This window comes from Artibeus jamaicensis, unplaced genomic scaffold, assembly GCF_021234435.1.
Source record: "Artibeus jamaicensis isolate MK-2021 breed Jamaican fruit bat unplaced genomic scaffold, CSHL_Jam_final contig_797, whole genome shotgun sequence".
Taxonomy (NCBI): domain Eukaryota; kingdom Metazoa; phylum Chordata; class Mammalia; order Chiroptera; family Phyllostomidae; genus Artibeus; species Artibeus jamaicensis.
This window is the reverse complement of record NW_026521977.1, coordinates 10,187,963-10,203,012: the sequence shown is the minus strand read 5'-3', so window position 1 is coordinate 10,203,012 and position 15,050 is coordinate 10,187,963. Positions and strand designations below refer to the sequence as shown.

At 35.0% G+C, this 15,050-nt stretch overlaps 1 protein-coding gene across 3 annotated transcripts in view; it reads right to left on the bottom strand.

The window, feature by feature from the left end:
* PRMT3 (protein arginine methyltransferase 3) overlaps nucleotides 1-15,050 on the bottom strand; it is a 111,243-nt gene that overhangs the window by 66,742 nt on the left and 29,451 nt on the right. For all 3 annotated transcript variants that reach the window (XM_037162202.2, XM_037162194.2, XM_037162209.2), the window contains one exon: nucleotides 10,408-10,507. In XM_037162202.2, coding sequence (XP_037018097.2) covers nucleotides 10,408-10,507 — 100 coding nt within the window. The remainder of the gene's footprint in view (nucleotides 1-10,407; nucleotides 10,508-15,050) is intronic.

The following is a 15,050-nucleotide window of genomic DNA, read 5'->3' as shown; positions in this document are numbered from 1 at the left end:
CAAGTAACTGAGTTACCCATACACCCTTAGGTAGAATTAACTATTTAAAAGAGTGGCAGGTAGCTCAGTTGGCTAGAGAGTCATCCTGATACGCCAAGGTTGCAGGTTCAATCCCCAGTCAGAGCACATATAAGAAGCAACCAATGAATGCATAAATAAGTGGAATGACAAACCAATGTTTCTCTCTCTCTCCCTCTTCTTCTCTCTCTCCAAAAATCACAAATAAATAAGTAAGTAAGTAAATAAATAAATAAATAAAAGAGTGAGTCAAGGGAGAAGCACAGATAAAATGAACAGTTAATCTCCAGAAAGTCTAGTAACAAATAGTCAATAATCTGGACTTAGAGATAAAAATACATTTACTTCCAACAAATAAAGAAGCCTACAAAATCCAATCCCTAATACTTAGTATGTTTCTGAAATATAATCAGTAATTGATACCAATTTTTCCAATAGTACTCTAAATTCTGCAAGATTTACTATAGATAGAATTTTACTCAATGTATCCAATGTTATTAGGATTACTAGTCACTTGTTAATGGAAAACAGTATACTTTTAGTAAAAACATAGAAATGTAAATTTGTTCACCAGTACTCTGGAGGACAGATCCAGTGACTGGAATCTTCACCATCTTCCTTGCATAAACCCCACCCAACAAACTGTAAGTAAAGCCCAGTTTGGGTTAATTTAAAATAGGAAAAGATTTATTAGCATTTGTCACCACAGTAAATTCAATAAAAATGAAAAAACTTAAATAAAAAATAGAAAAAATTCTAAGGGCATTTGCCAAGGAGAAAGTCCCTGAATTCTATAATTCTCATCCTCTCGCTCCTAATATTTCATAATCTGACTACTTACTTTACTTGACATTTTTCTTACAATCCTGTTCAACATTTATGTTAATATTATTGATTTCACATAAATGAGCAGGCAAACAATGTCATACGCTCTTGGCAAACACACATCCCAACTGACAGGGACAGAACAGGAGCAACAATGAAGGTAACTTAGTTTCAAATGTTCAGGTAGCCACAGGAATCCAGCAGGTGTTATATAAAACAAATGCAGAACATCAGCTTCTAAATTAAATGCAGGCTGGTCGAGGAAGCTCCAACTGCATATCCATGTGACCCAATGCAGTCATGATGCCACCTTTTAACACAAATTTTCCTGGATGCCCAAAGTTAGGTCAGGTGGCCTTTATAATACCATCTAAGTTGGAAGCTGTGTTAGTAATAATGCATAGAAATGACATTTCTAAAGCGGGGTTTCTGAATCCTGGCACTACTGACATTTTGGGCCATATGATACTTTATTGTAGGGCTGCTGTCTGTTGTAAGATGCTTCGCAGCGTCTCCAGCTTTGCCTACCAGAGGCCAGCAGCGCTGCGCTCCTGCCCCCACTGTAACCCAAAACGTCTGCTGACATTTCCCGCTGACCAAATAACCCCTGGGTGCAAAATTCAACACCCTCGCTCCACGCAGAACCACTGCTCCAGAGGTATCAACAATGTAATTCAATAAGCAATTTCTCTCATTTACAGTGTTATTTGCTGTGGTGTTAAAATGTACAGAACTTATTTTACAGGATGTATCTGATCTTATCTGATCTCAGAAGGTTTTATAGGATGTAAAGTAACCTCTATATATTTTACTGTTATATTTGTAATAGCCTTAGATATTGAAAAGCTGAATTGCAAAGCATTTCTAGTGATTTTCCCCATCTATCACTTGACACTTTCAACTTAAAATGTGCTGACATTAAGCACTTTTGATGGATGATTTATTTGACTAGTTATATAATATATAATATGTACGTAACACACATTTATTTGTTTATAAATGTTTAAACAGTATATAGTTCTAGTACACAATTAATTAGAAAAATGATAAAGTAGACTAAAGGGCCAAAAATATTATCTGGGGTAAAAAAACCCAATACTTTGGAATAATAAAGAGGTCAAACTTTATGGAGAATACATAACAATCACAATGTACATGTACCTAAAAACCACATAAAAATACCTGAGGCAAAACCTAATAGAACTGAAAAGGGAAATAATTTCTGAACTATAGGTAGAAACTGCCTCATTATTTAGTACTTAATAAAAAAAAGACTTAAAAAATAAAGACTTAAAAGATTAAATGGTACTATCAGCCAACTTGACCCAACTGATAATATATAATGCTTCACCCAAAAATGGCAGAATACACATTCATTCTAAATGAATGGGAAACATTCAACTAGATGCCATATGCTGAGCCATAAGATAAGTCTGAACAAATTTAATGGAATGATAATATATACAGCATGGCCTCTGATATCAACCAAATCAAACCAGAAATCAGTAACAGAAAGATATCTAAAAAGTTTCCAAACATTTCAAATTAAACAACACGCTTCTAAATAATTTATGCATCTAAGCAGAAATAACTAGGGTAATATTCTGAATTGAATAAAAAAAATGTGGGATGCAGCTTCAGCAGTAATAAAGGGAAATTTATAGGTTTAAAAGTGGAGAAAGCAAGTTGTAAAAAAATATGTAGAATATGTTTACCTACACTAAATACAAGGGTGGGATTTGTAATCTATTTTTATAATGCTTTATCTTGCCTACGACAGCACCTGGCACATAGCAGCCACACGATATTTGTTAAATGAATGATTGTGCCAAGGGGCGGGAAGACACATACATCTACCTGTTTATAATAGATTAAAATATTTCAGGAAGGATACACTAGAAACTGGTGACAGGTTTTGTTAGTGGATTAAGGGTAAGTCCTAAGCAGTAGGGTAAAGACCAGGGAGGAATAAGATCTGTAACTTCTATGACTTATTACATAGTCAAAAAAGTAATACATTTTATATGTATAACACAAACATTTGTCCGAGCAGCTCCTTCTTCATTATTATTTCACTTAATCACTATCTTTCATGCAAGAAGAATGAGAATAATGGTAATACCTATCACTTATTAGGCACCTATTATGTGCTTGCTACTGTCCTGCATGACTACTTCCTTTTCCTCTTCTCATACCTCCCAACATACAGTTCTCACTTTTCAGCAGCATGGACTTGTAGAGAACAAAGCTCAGAACAAGAGCTAATTTTCTACCAAGAAAAACTTTTATTACTTTAAAAGTCTTTCCTCCACTAGATGGCACTCTCACTTAATCAACTAAAGATTGACAAACTGACCCCTTTCCCCAAACTGTCCCAATCTGCAAGTCCATCAAAAAAAAAAAAAGAAGAAGAAGAAGAAAGGGATATCATCTTAATATCTTTCCAAATGCACAAGTGGTCCTTATTCCAGACTCACAGAATCAGTTTCAAGGATGAGGGTAGGGGATGAATATGTTCTTCTAAAACAATATTCCCAACCCCCACAGTGGTTAAAAAAATCATTAATTAAAACTACTCCTAAAAATAAAATTAAATTGCCCTGGCTTGGTGGCTAAATTAGTTGGGGTGTCATCCCAAACCAAAAGGCCACGGAACAACCCCTGGCCGGGCACACACCTAGGTTGTGGGTTTGGTGCCTGGTTGGGGTGTGCATGGGAGGCAACCCATCAATGGTTGTCCCTCTCCTCTCCCTCCCACCCGCCCTCTCTCTCTCCAAAGTTAATAAAAATATATCTTCAGGTGAAGATAAAAAGGAAGTATATTTATGATTCATGAAATGAAAAGAAGCTTTAAGATAATAACAGCACACAGGTAAACTAAGTTTTAAAAGAACCAAAAAGAATTACTAAAAGTAAATTTTTAAAAATTGAAATAAAGACTTCCACCAAGATGGAGGCATAGGGGGAAACACTGTGCCTTCTCACACAACCCAGACAACAAAGTTTTAGTTAAAAAAATACGTAGCTATAACACAGAAAATTAAACTACCAAAGTCCGACAACAAGAACCCTTCAGCCAGACGAGTAAGAGGGGAGGAGCCAGTGCCTGCAGAGCAGGATTGTGCAGGAAAACTCGACCAGACTGACCCAGGTTCATGGCGATAAGGAGCGAGCATCGAGACAGACCTCAAGTGCAGGGCCCAGCAGGCGTAAGCAGCAGAGGGGACCACTATTGCCCCACTCTGGCCCCGCCCCCACATACAGCATCACAACCCAGCAACTGGGTCACCCCACCCTGGTGAACACCTAAGGCTCCACTCCTCATACTTAATGGGCGCATGAACAGACCAAACATGGCTCAAGAAGAATTCAAAGTCCCAGAGCCCATAATTCTAAGTGACCAAGAAATAGCCAAACTTTCAGATGCACAGTTCAAAACACTGCTCATCAGGATGCTCACACAACTGGTTGATTTTAGTCAAAAATTAGAGGAACATATGAAGGCTAAACTAATTGAAATGAATGGAAATGCACAGGAAACCAATAGTAATGGGAAGTAAACTGGGACTCAAATCAAGAGAGTGGACCAGAAGGAAGAAAAAAATGACCAAACAGAAAAATATGAAGAAACAAGAATTCAAAAAAATGAGGAGAGGCTTAGAAACCCCCAGGACATCTTTAAATGTTCCAACATCTGAATTATAGGGGTACTGGAAGGGGAAGAGGAACAGCCACAAGTAGAAAGCTTATTTGAACAAATAATAAAAGATAATTTCCCCAATCTGGCAAAGGAAATAGACTTCCAGGAAATCCAGGAAGCTCAGAGAGTCCCAAAGAAGTTGGACCCAAGAAGAAATACACCAAGGCACATCATAATTACATCACTCAAGATTAAAGATAAGGAGAGAATCCTAGAAGCAGCAAGAGATAAGGGGACAGTCACCTACAAAGGAGTCCCCATCAGACTGTCAGCAGATTTCTCAAAAGAGACCTTACAGGCAAGAAGGGGCTGGAAAGAAGTATTCCAAGTCATGAAATCTGAAGACCTACAACCAAGATTGCTCTATCCAGCAAAGCTTCCATTTAGAATGGAAGGACAGATAAAGTGCTTCTCAGATAAGATCAAATTCAAGGAGTTCATCATCACCAAGCCCTTATTATATGAAATGTTAAAGGGACTTATCTAAGAAAAAGAAGATAAAAAAGATGAACAGTGAAAGGACAGCAAACTCACAATTATTAAGAACCACATCTAAAACAAAGGCAAACTAAAAGGACAGCTAGATCAGGAGCAGAACCATAGAAATGAAGATCACATGGAGAGTTAGCAACAGGGGAGTGGGAGAAGGAGAAGGGGGGAGAAAGTAAGGAAAATAAGTAGCATAGACGGTAGGTAGAAAATAGATGGGGGTGGCAAGAATAGTAGGGGAAATATAGAATCTAAAGAACTTGAGACACGTGGTCATAAACTAAAGGGGGAATGGTGGGGGAGGGGGTGTGCAGGGTGGAGGGGAATGAAGGGGGGAAATAGACAACTGTAATGGCATAATCAATAAGATATATTTTAAAAAAAGAAATAACTTTAGAAAGAGTTAGTAAATTGGTGGACTGAACTGAAAAAATTATCCAGGGTGCCGCCCAGAAAGCTAAAACATTTAAAACTATGAAGGAGGTTAAAAGGTATGGAAGATGAAGAAGTCTAATAAATATATAAAGGCACTTACTGAGTGATTTATTAATTAAGATACAAAAACTCAAACCATAATGGGAGTTGGATAAATTTGATACATTAAAAATTAAGAATGTCTATTCATCAAATCACACCAAAAAATAATGAAATAACAGAAATGATAAAGAATTAAGTATCTGTCAAGACAAGTTAGATTATCCTGAGTCAACAACCCCCAAATTACCATTTCAAACAAACAAACAAAAGACTTATTTCTGGTATTACAGGCTGAGAAGAGGCATTGCTTACTATAATTGCTCAGGGGGTGAGAAAAGCCATGGGGCCACATCTAACTTTCAAGAGAACAGACTTAAATTCTACTATTTCCCCAGAAACAGGGAAGAACAGAGGAAATGAGAAGAGGCTAATAACAGATTGGAAACTAGAAGAAGAAACTCTGTCAGAAACTTCTTTAGATACAAGAAATGCAACAGTGAAAAGGTATCTTTTTCTCTAATAGAACAACAGAGAAATGAGAAATGCAAGAAAAAAATGGCAGGACGTAGAGTAGGCGAGCATGGTATTTTGCTGTGTATAATGCACATCCATGTGTTTTGTGTGGGTTAAATACACGATTATTATACCCATGTTAGGTGGCCATTATACCCATGTGTAATGTGCATCCTTATTTTTCCCTCAAAAATGTGGGCAAAGAAGTGCACATTATACACAGCAGATGTGGTATGTCTTATATTTCTATGTTTTCTATCATGAAACACTGGACACGAGTTCATTTCAGAAAACATTTTAAGTAAACAAAACAACACATACTAAAAGTACAATTTTTAATTTTTTAAATCCTCAGCTAAGGACATGCTAATGGATTTTAGAGAGAGGTGAAGGGAGGGAGAAAGGGGAAGAAACATCGATGTGAGAGAGAAACATGATTGGTTGCCTCTCGTATGCACCCTGACTAGGGACCAAACTTGCATCTTGGGCATGTAACCTGACCAGTTTTGAACCCACAACCTTTCAGTTTATGAGATGATGCTCCAAACAACTGAGTCACATGGCCAGGGCCAAGTTCAATTTTATATAGCTTAAAATTTTCACAGTAATATATATATAAAAGAGGAAAACGTAAGTTTTAAAAAACTTTAAATTCAGGTCCCAAGCATATTTCTTGTCAAAGAGATGAAATACAAAAATATACCTGTACAAATAAAAATTTGTGTTATTAATTAATCTCCTATACTCTTTCTGACTCTAAGATTACTTCAGTTTACCTAACTTACTAAACTACTTATATAATTATTATAATATCATTTAAGGCAAGAAAACAGATCAGGAAAGACCAACTATCTTCCTAACAGTTGGCTGAAATGCCTGGCTTCACTATCAACCAAACTAAAAACAGCAAAAACATTTCAACATCCACTAATTTGAAATGTGACTTATGGCAGCTTCATGGTTAGTTTGTGGACTGTTGATAAACCAAATCACAAGCCATGTTTGCTGAGTGACACAGGCTATAAAATCCTACTTACCAAGAGTAAAGAGCATTAAGTATGAACAAAGGACACCCCATCATTATGATTATAGGTATGTGCATGCATACGCACTGCACAAATACACCTGTGCAGGGGAAGATGGGATGGGGAAAGTTAATTCCTAAGTTTTAATGACAAATCCAAGAATATCTGAGCAAAGAAAATCTTTGGTCACTTCTGAAGCAAACCGAGATAGAAAAGTTACAAGAGAGTTTAGGCAATTCGAATTTATATCATCAGTGACTATGAAACATAAAGTTCACTTAAGATGTAATTCTGTTGACGGTCCTCATGACAGAAAATAACATACCATATTTTTTGGACTATAGGACGCACATTTCCCCCTCTAAAGTTGGGAGGAATAATGGTTGTTAATGCTGCTGTTGAGTTCCGTTTACATTTATATTCATGAAATATTATGTTATTTATGTTATTAAATATTTTACCACATTTTTTGCTTCAATTTTTTTTCCTATTTTCCTCCTCTAAAACCTAGGTGTGTCTTATGGTCCAAAACAATGGTGAACAAAGAATCCTCTCTGGCTATTAGTATCATATAATTCCAGGATCTTGTCTATATATTTCTAGGAGGTCAAGCTGGAAACAGAGATAGAAAACTGCAACACCAAATGAGTCAATCTGGCTTAAATGAACAAGAATAAGAAATGCTTACTCTTCTATTCGGCTGCCAGAAATAAAAAGCCATGAAGAATAGCTCCATCGATAGAGTGAAATGTGAAAAATGAGAACAAATACTCACAGGTATAAATATTAACATCTTGTAGAGATTAATCTGTTTCTATTTAACTTAACAATTTTATCAAATAGAAATTCCATTCAATAAAAATGAAAATGTAAAATTAAAGGCAAGCCTGAATCTATAAGTGACAGTTTATTAAAGAATAATAACATAAATGATTGGGCTTCTAAAATTACATTATCAAAAAATATCTTCCAAAATAAAGGCAAAGTTCATGAACAACTGTACACAGAAAACACATCTATATTAAGCCATGGAATAGTTAGTGGGCATAGTAGAAGAAAGGATATATTTCTCTGCAATACACAAAGACCACATTAAACATCTGTGTCCAGTCTACAGGGTATATTCTTCACTGTTCTTCCTTGTTGAAAATACTTTTCAAAAGAGAAAAAAATGTAAGCTATAGCTTAGAATTGGGTTATTCTAGATTTTTGTATTATTTATGCCTTATGTAAAAAAAATCTTTCAAAGACAGAGGATTCTATGCAATACACTTTAATTTTAAAATGCTGGTATGTGAAACTGTGGCTTTATAATAGTTATTTATCACTTGTCCATTATTTCAGCCAAAGTAGAAATGTCTGAAAACCATTGAATATATTTTATAAAGCATACCTGCTCCTTGTTTAATTATGTAATTTGAAGTTTTCAGCTTAGAAATCCCAGTGGAAGTACCAAAGTTAGGGGTACTTCCTACATGACTTAGAAGATATTATAAATCATACTACTGTACTTTAAAGATGACTCAAAACTTTCTAGCACGAGCTTAAATGCAAATTTCATTAGAGAAAAAAGATCATCCAGAATTCGTTGCCTTAGAATAACTGCCATAAATTACAGTGTCTAATGTTCCACCTAATGCATTTAACACAATGGACTAGACTTAATTCCATGGATGCTTAAAAGGCAGATAGCAAGATAATGCAAACTCTTAGGTTATACCTTTGTAAAGAGCCTTAATGATCTAGAGGAAGAACAACAAAGTAGGAGGGTTCAGAATACTGATATCAAACTATGCACTGTAATCAAAACAGTCTGGTAGTGGCATAAAAACAGACACAAAGATCAATGGAACAGAGCAGAGAGCCCAGAAATAAACCCACGTCTCTATGGTCAATTATATTTGACAAAGGGGGCAAGAGCATACAATGGAGTAAAGACAGTCTCTTCAAATAAATGGTACTGGAAGAACTGGATTGGTACATGCAAAAAAACGAAACTAGACCACCAATTTATAACATGCACCAGAATAAACACAAAATAGTATAAACTATTTGAAATGGCTGCCAAGTAAATGTCTCAAATGTGCTTCCTCCAAAGTACCTTTCTGTAGTCCTAAAACAGATGTTGGAGTTTTAATTATACATTACTAAATTCATACTTTCTCATTCAACTTATAATGGAAATCACAGTGCTGACACAAATTCTTTGATATGAGAATAATGACTTTATGATTAATTGTTAAAAGCCAACCCTAGCATTAAAAAAACCAACACACTGTTTCACATACAAATGAGTAGTAATGACAACTGTCACTGGCTCCAGACTGAAACTTGACACTACATTAAATCTGTGCAAACGCTTCCTGAAATCCCAGCTATTTTGCTAGAATTATGACTATGTTTATTCAAAATTTATCATTATAAAGCAAACTGATTATTTTTAATTTTTTGATAAATTCATTTAATGAAAATATGTAACAAATAAAGTTCAAAAAACAAAGCTTAAAACTTTCCTAATGGTTAAAAATTTGCCTATCTAGACATACTGTCCACTTTGTCTTTTTTGAAGTGGCTTATCAGTAAGTACGTCAAATCAGCTGTCAAATACCAGTCATGTTACTTTATATACATTTAAAAATAAATATTCTGCTTTGACTTATGATTTCAAAAGTAGGTTATAAAGTTACATCGTGTACCTTATTTTTGTTATTTTAACAATACCAATAAATTCTACTTTATGTAATAAAAGACACTGATAACATGGCCTAAGAGATCAAAAAGATAGGACATTCAGTATGAGAGCAATAAAAGCAACATCATGTTAATTTATTTTTATTTTTTTAGAGAGAGGGGAAGGAAGGGAGAAAGAGAGGGAGAGAAATATCCATCAATCCATTTCCTCTCACCCACCCCTAAACAGGGACCTGGCCAACAACCCAGGCATGTGCCCTGACTGGCAATTAACCTGTGACCTTAAGGTTTACAGTTTGTGGTTTTCTGGATGATGCCCAATGAGACACCCCAGTCAGGGCAACATTGTGTTAATTTTGACAGAACAGTTCTAATAAGTCCTTACTAGTCTTTTAAGCAAACATATTTAATTCTCTAAGAAAAATAATACAGTAAATTCTTATGACTTTAAGAGCAAAAAAAGTTAATTTTTCTTCTTTTTTAAAAGATTATGAATGAGCAGTAAATAAGTGCTATTTCAGAATCAAGTACCATAGAAAAACTGTAGCTGTTTTTAAAATAATGCTGCCATTCTGCCATTTATTAAATACAATTAAGTGCAGAAAAACTGCTATCATATTGTTTCTTTCTTAAACCAATAAAAGTAGTTTTTAAAAAACAAATACTTACCATCCACTCGGATATAATAACATCCACTTTCTCTACAGGAAGATGAACTTCTTCAATCTTTCCTTTAATTAGTATGATAGTATCTTCAAGTTTATTTAGTCTGAAAATTATCACAGTGAATTAAATTAGTATGTTAAACAGATCCTGAAAACTAGTCAAATTACATAATTTCTTGACAACTGTCCAAATTATTTTGTGGGACTTAAAGTATATTCAAAGTTTATTTATTTCCTTATTTACTAATTACCTTTTGGTCACTTCATAAATGTCTAAATTTTTTGCCCATTTTAAAAGTCAGGTCAGTTATAATATTATTGATATTTAAGAATCCTTTACATCATCTGGATAGAACCCTTGTCAGATTTATGTATAGTGAATATTATCCACCACATTGCATTTTTTTCATTTTTTAATGTTATGTTTTAAAGACCTGAAGTTTTAAAAATTTTGATGAAGACCAATTAACACTTTCTTGTGTGTTCATGCTTTTAGCGACATATTTAAGAAATGCTTTTCTATATTGAATATTTTCACCTATGTTTTCTTCTTTTTTTTTTTTAGTTTCCATTTGGAGTTAATTTTTCCAATAGAGTATCATGTTCTTTTTTTCCCTTATCAATGCCTACTGATATGGTGTTGAAAAATTTGTTTGGAAAACTTTTCAGAAATCACAGTTGCAACTCTGTTGAAAAATTATCATTAACTCATAGAATTACTTTGATATCTGTCAAAAATCAACTGATCATTTATGCATGGTTTTAAATTTTTCCTCAAAATTTAGATGTATATCCTACCAATATTATACTTTCTTGGTTACTATAACTTTAAACTAAGTCACAAAGTCTGATAGTATAAATCCTTCAACTATATTCTTTTAAAAAATTCTTGGGTGGAGGGATTGAACAAAAAGGAAAAAGGACTCATGGACATGGACAACAGTGTTGGAATTGCTGGGAAGAGGAGGGTTAAAGAAACTAAATGGTAATGAGCAAAAATACAAAAACTAATTAAAAAATTAAAAATAAAAAGACTTTAAAAATAAAACATTCTTTTAACTATTCCAGGTCATTTGTGTTTCCATATAAATTTTAAGGTCCACTCTAATTCTCTGCACAGTTCATGCCTTAGATATATTTTGTTAAATTTATCCCTAAATATTCGATGACTCTGGTTGTATTAAAAATGCTGATTTCTAAAAGTTTCAATTTCTAGTTGTCTAAACCCAGTAACAGAAATACAACTGATTTTCATATTTTGACCTGGAATCTCATACTATACTGATAGTTACTAAAATTTTGTCTATTTCCCCTGTAACTTCTGTCAGTTTTTGCTTCATGTAGTATGAAGATTTCATTAATTAATATAGGTATAGTATTTACTATATTTTTGATTGATCTTTAATCATTATGAAATGCCCTTCTTTACTCCTGATAAGTCCTATGCTGTTTCCTTTGTTTGATATTTGTACAGCCACTCCAACTCTTTCAATGATTGGTGCTTACCTAACACCTTTCTTTAGTCTTTTATTTTTAACCTATGTTATTTTGTATCTAACCTGGATTTTTCAAAGGCATAACATAGTTAGGTATTACTTTTTCTACAGTCTGATAACCTTTTTCTTAATGGGTCTTTATACCTAGGACTGGAAAATTAAGGCTTGGCAGCCAGTGGGTCAGCTTTGTACAGCCCATAGGTTGTTAAGAATAATAAAAAGAAGTATCAACAGCAGAAGTAAGGGAGATCACACATGTCCCACAAAGCTTCAAATATTTACTGTATTACTATTACTATTTACTGGCCATTTACAGAATGGTTTTGCCAACCCTTGCTTTAGAACACTGTAGAAGCATAGCTAAGGCAAGGAATACAGTGAAAAGGTCTAACATAGAATTAAATGGGGTCACACAGAAAGAGAAAAAGATAAAGAGGACGGAAAAAAGAGTGGAGATAAGGAATGAGATTTTTTTAGAACTGATAAAAAGCATTAAGCCACAGACAAAAGAAATACAATAAATCTCTAGAAGACCAATTTTTTTTTTTTAAAGATTCAGGCATTACTGTAAAACTTCAGAAAATCAGAAACAAAGAGAACATCTTCACAAAGGTAGATTACCTTCAATGAAATAACAATTATTCCAGCATGCATACAGGCAAACGAGCAGAATAGGAACAAAATCATGGAAAACAATTAAAGGGTTATTGGCTGGGAAGGGGAAGGGGAACAATAGGGAAAAAGGTGCAGGGATTAAGAAGCATAGTTGGTAAGTACAAAATAGGGGGATGTGAAGAATAGTATAGGAAATGGAGAAGCCAAAGAATTTCTATGCATGACACTTGGACATGAACTAGGGGGGGAAGATTGTTGGAGGGAAGGTGGGTACTGGGCAGAAGGGGAAAAGGGGGAAAAACTGGAACAACTGTAGTAGCATAATCAATAAAATATATTTTAAAAAAGAATTGGAAACACAGAAACAAACTATTCTTGTTTAGTAATGATGTTCATGAATATAGATGGCAAATAAACTATAAATGTTATTATAATAATAAAAGTATGAAGGTGCTGAATATAAAATCAATGTATAAAATCAATTGTATTTCCATGAAGAACATGAAACAGTTTGACATTGAAAAATTAAAATATATCAATGTGTATTGTTAATATTTCTATCTTCCTCACAGATAATGCAAGGACATCAAGTCACCTTTAATGGGAAATTCACCCAAGGAATGCATGTCCCCCAGTGAAGGCTGTGCATAAATCACGGGTCTGCTATTTTAACTACTTTTTTCCCCAGTTTACCTTCTGATCTTGGTCAGTATTTCATTCCCTGTACTAATTTCTGCGGCGAATAAGCCTGGGAAAACCCTAATAACTACTAGGATTTGAACCATCCTCTACAAAGCTCATTAATAATACCTGAGAAAAAACTTCATCTAATCCCTCTATTTCATACCATTTTTTTCAAAAGCCATCTAAACTACTCCCTGTTAGTGAGCTGATTTTTGTTTCCTTCCTGTCTTTTCTCTTGTTGATACCCTCTTTCTTTTATATGTCAAAAATATCATGCAGTCCCATTTCTGGTAATTGAGTAAGAGTCAGATACTGCCCCCAGATTATTCTCTTTGTTATACAAGGTGTTCAAGAATGAAATGAATGGATCAAAAAACTATGGTACATTTACATGAAGGAATAATATGCAGCAAAAAGAAAGAAGGAGCGCCTACCCTTTGCAACAGCATGGATGGAACTGGAGGGCATTATGCTAAGTGAAATAAGCCAGGCAGTGAAAGACAAATACCATGTAATCTCATCTTTAAGTGGAACCCAATCAACAGAACAAACAAGCAAGCAAAATATAGCCAGAGACACTGAAATTAAGAACAATCTGATAGTAACCAGAGGGGAGGTGCAAGGGGATAACAGAAAGGATGGGTTTTCAGGAACAACTATAAAGCACACATGGACAAAACTCCAATGGGGGATGGGTCAGGGGAGGGAGGGAGGGATGGCTGGGGCTGGGGGGAGTGGTGAGGGGAAAATGCAGATAACTGTACTTGAACAACAATAAAAAAAAGAATGAGGAATCCTTGATTTTCTCAACTATCATCATCTTTAACAATAGCATTAAATTACACTTATAAAATCAGTCTAAGGTCACCTGCACTCATAGCAGGCATGCTGCTTCAGAGGATTATTCTACTTCTGGGGTGGGGAGAAGGAAGGACAATTACCCTTTTTGGGCTAGGTATACTGCAGCCCTGCTTTTACTCACTATAGCAGTTTAGTTGTTACACCATCTGCAAGCATCTAACTACAGCCACTTAGCGATCTATCATCAACCCAAGTAATCCTTTCTACTCAGTTGTGTGTAAAAAAGTGATGTATCCCTCTGATTGTTACCAATGCCTACAATGACTCATCAGGTTTTTCTGGTTTCTTCCCATAAAATGTCCTGTCTCTTTCACAAAATACTCTCAGCATGCAGGAATCCTCTGCCCTTGTCCTCCATCGATTTGTATTGTCTTTGGTGTAACCCCACAGACTCAAGTTCATTGCTTTCTCAGTGAATACTTTATCTTCCCAAGCAGCCTTATCAGCCTTCCAGTGACAGGAAAAAAACTGTTAAGTCTTTTCTCTTGCCATCTTCTCCTCGCTGAAAGGACTGGCATTTAGAAACACTAGCAATGGCCAGAGAATGGAATTTTTCATTATCTTTCTCTTTACCCACTACTCCCTATTAAGCCAGCAGCCAACTTTTCTAAGCTTTGCCATTTAATACCCAAAATGTGTGTAAGCATCTAACCAAAGATTAGATCCTCCTCATATTCTTTACTGTATTTTTCCATTACCATTTATTCCCCTTATACCATCCTTTTGGTACACTGCTGTCCAGGTCCATGAATCTTTTACTCTTTTTGTGTGATCCCTCCATTCCCTACCCACCCCAAGCTGTCAGCCTGCACTCCATCTATGAGCCAGTATTTTGCCTATTAGTCCAGTTTGTTCATTAGATTCCACATATAAGTGAAGTCGGACAATATTTGTCCTTCTCTGACTGGCTGATTTTACTTAGCATAATGTTCTCCAGGTCCATCCATGCTGTCACAAAGTTTACAGCCAAATAGTATTCCATTGTGTAAAT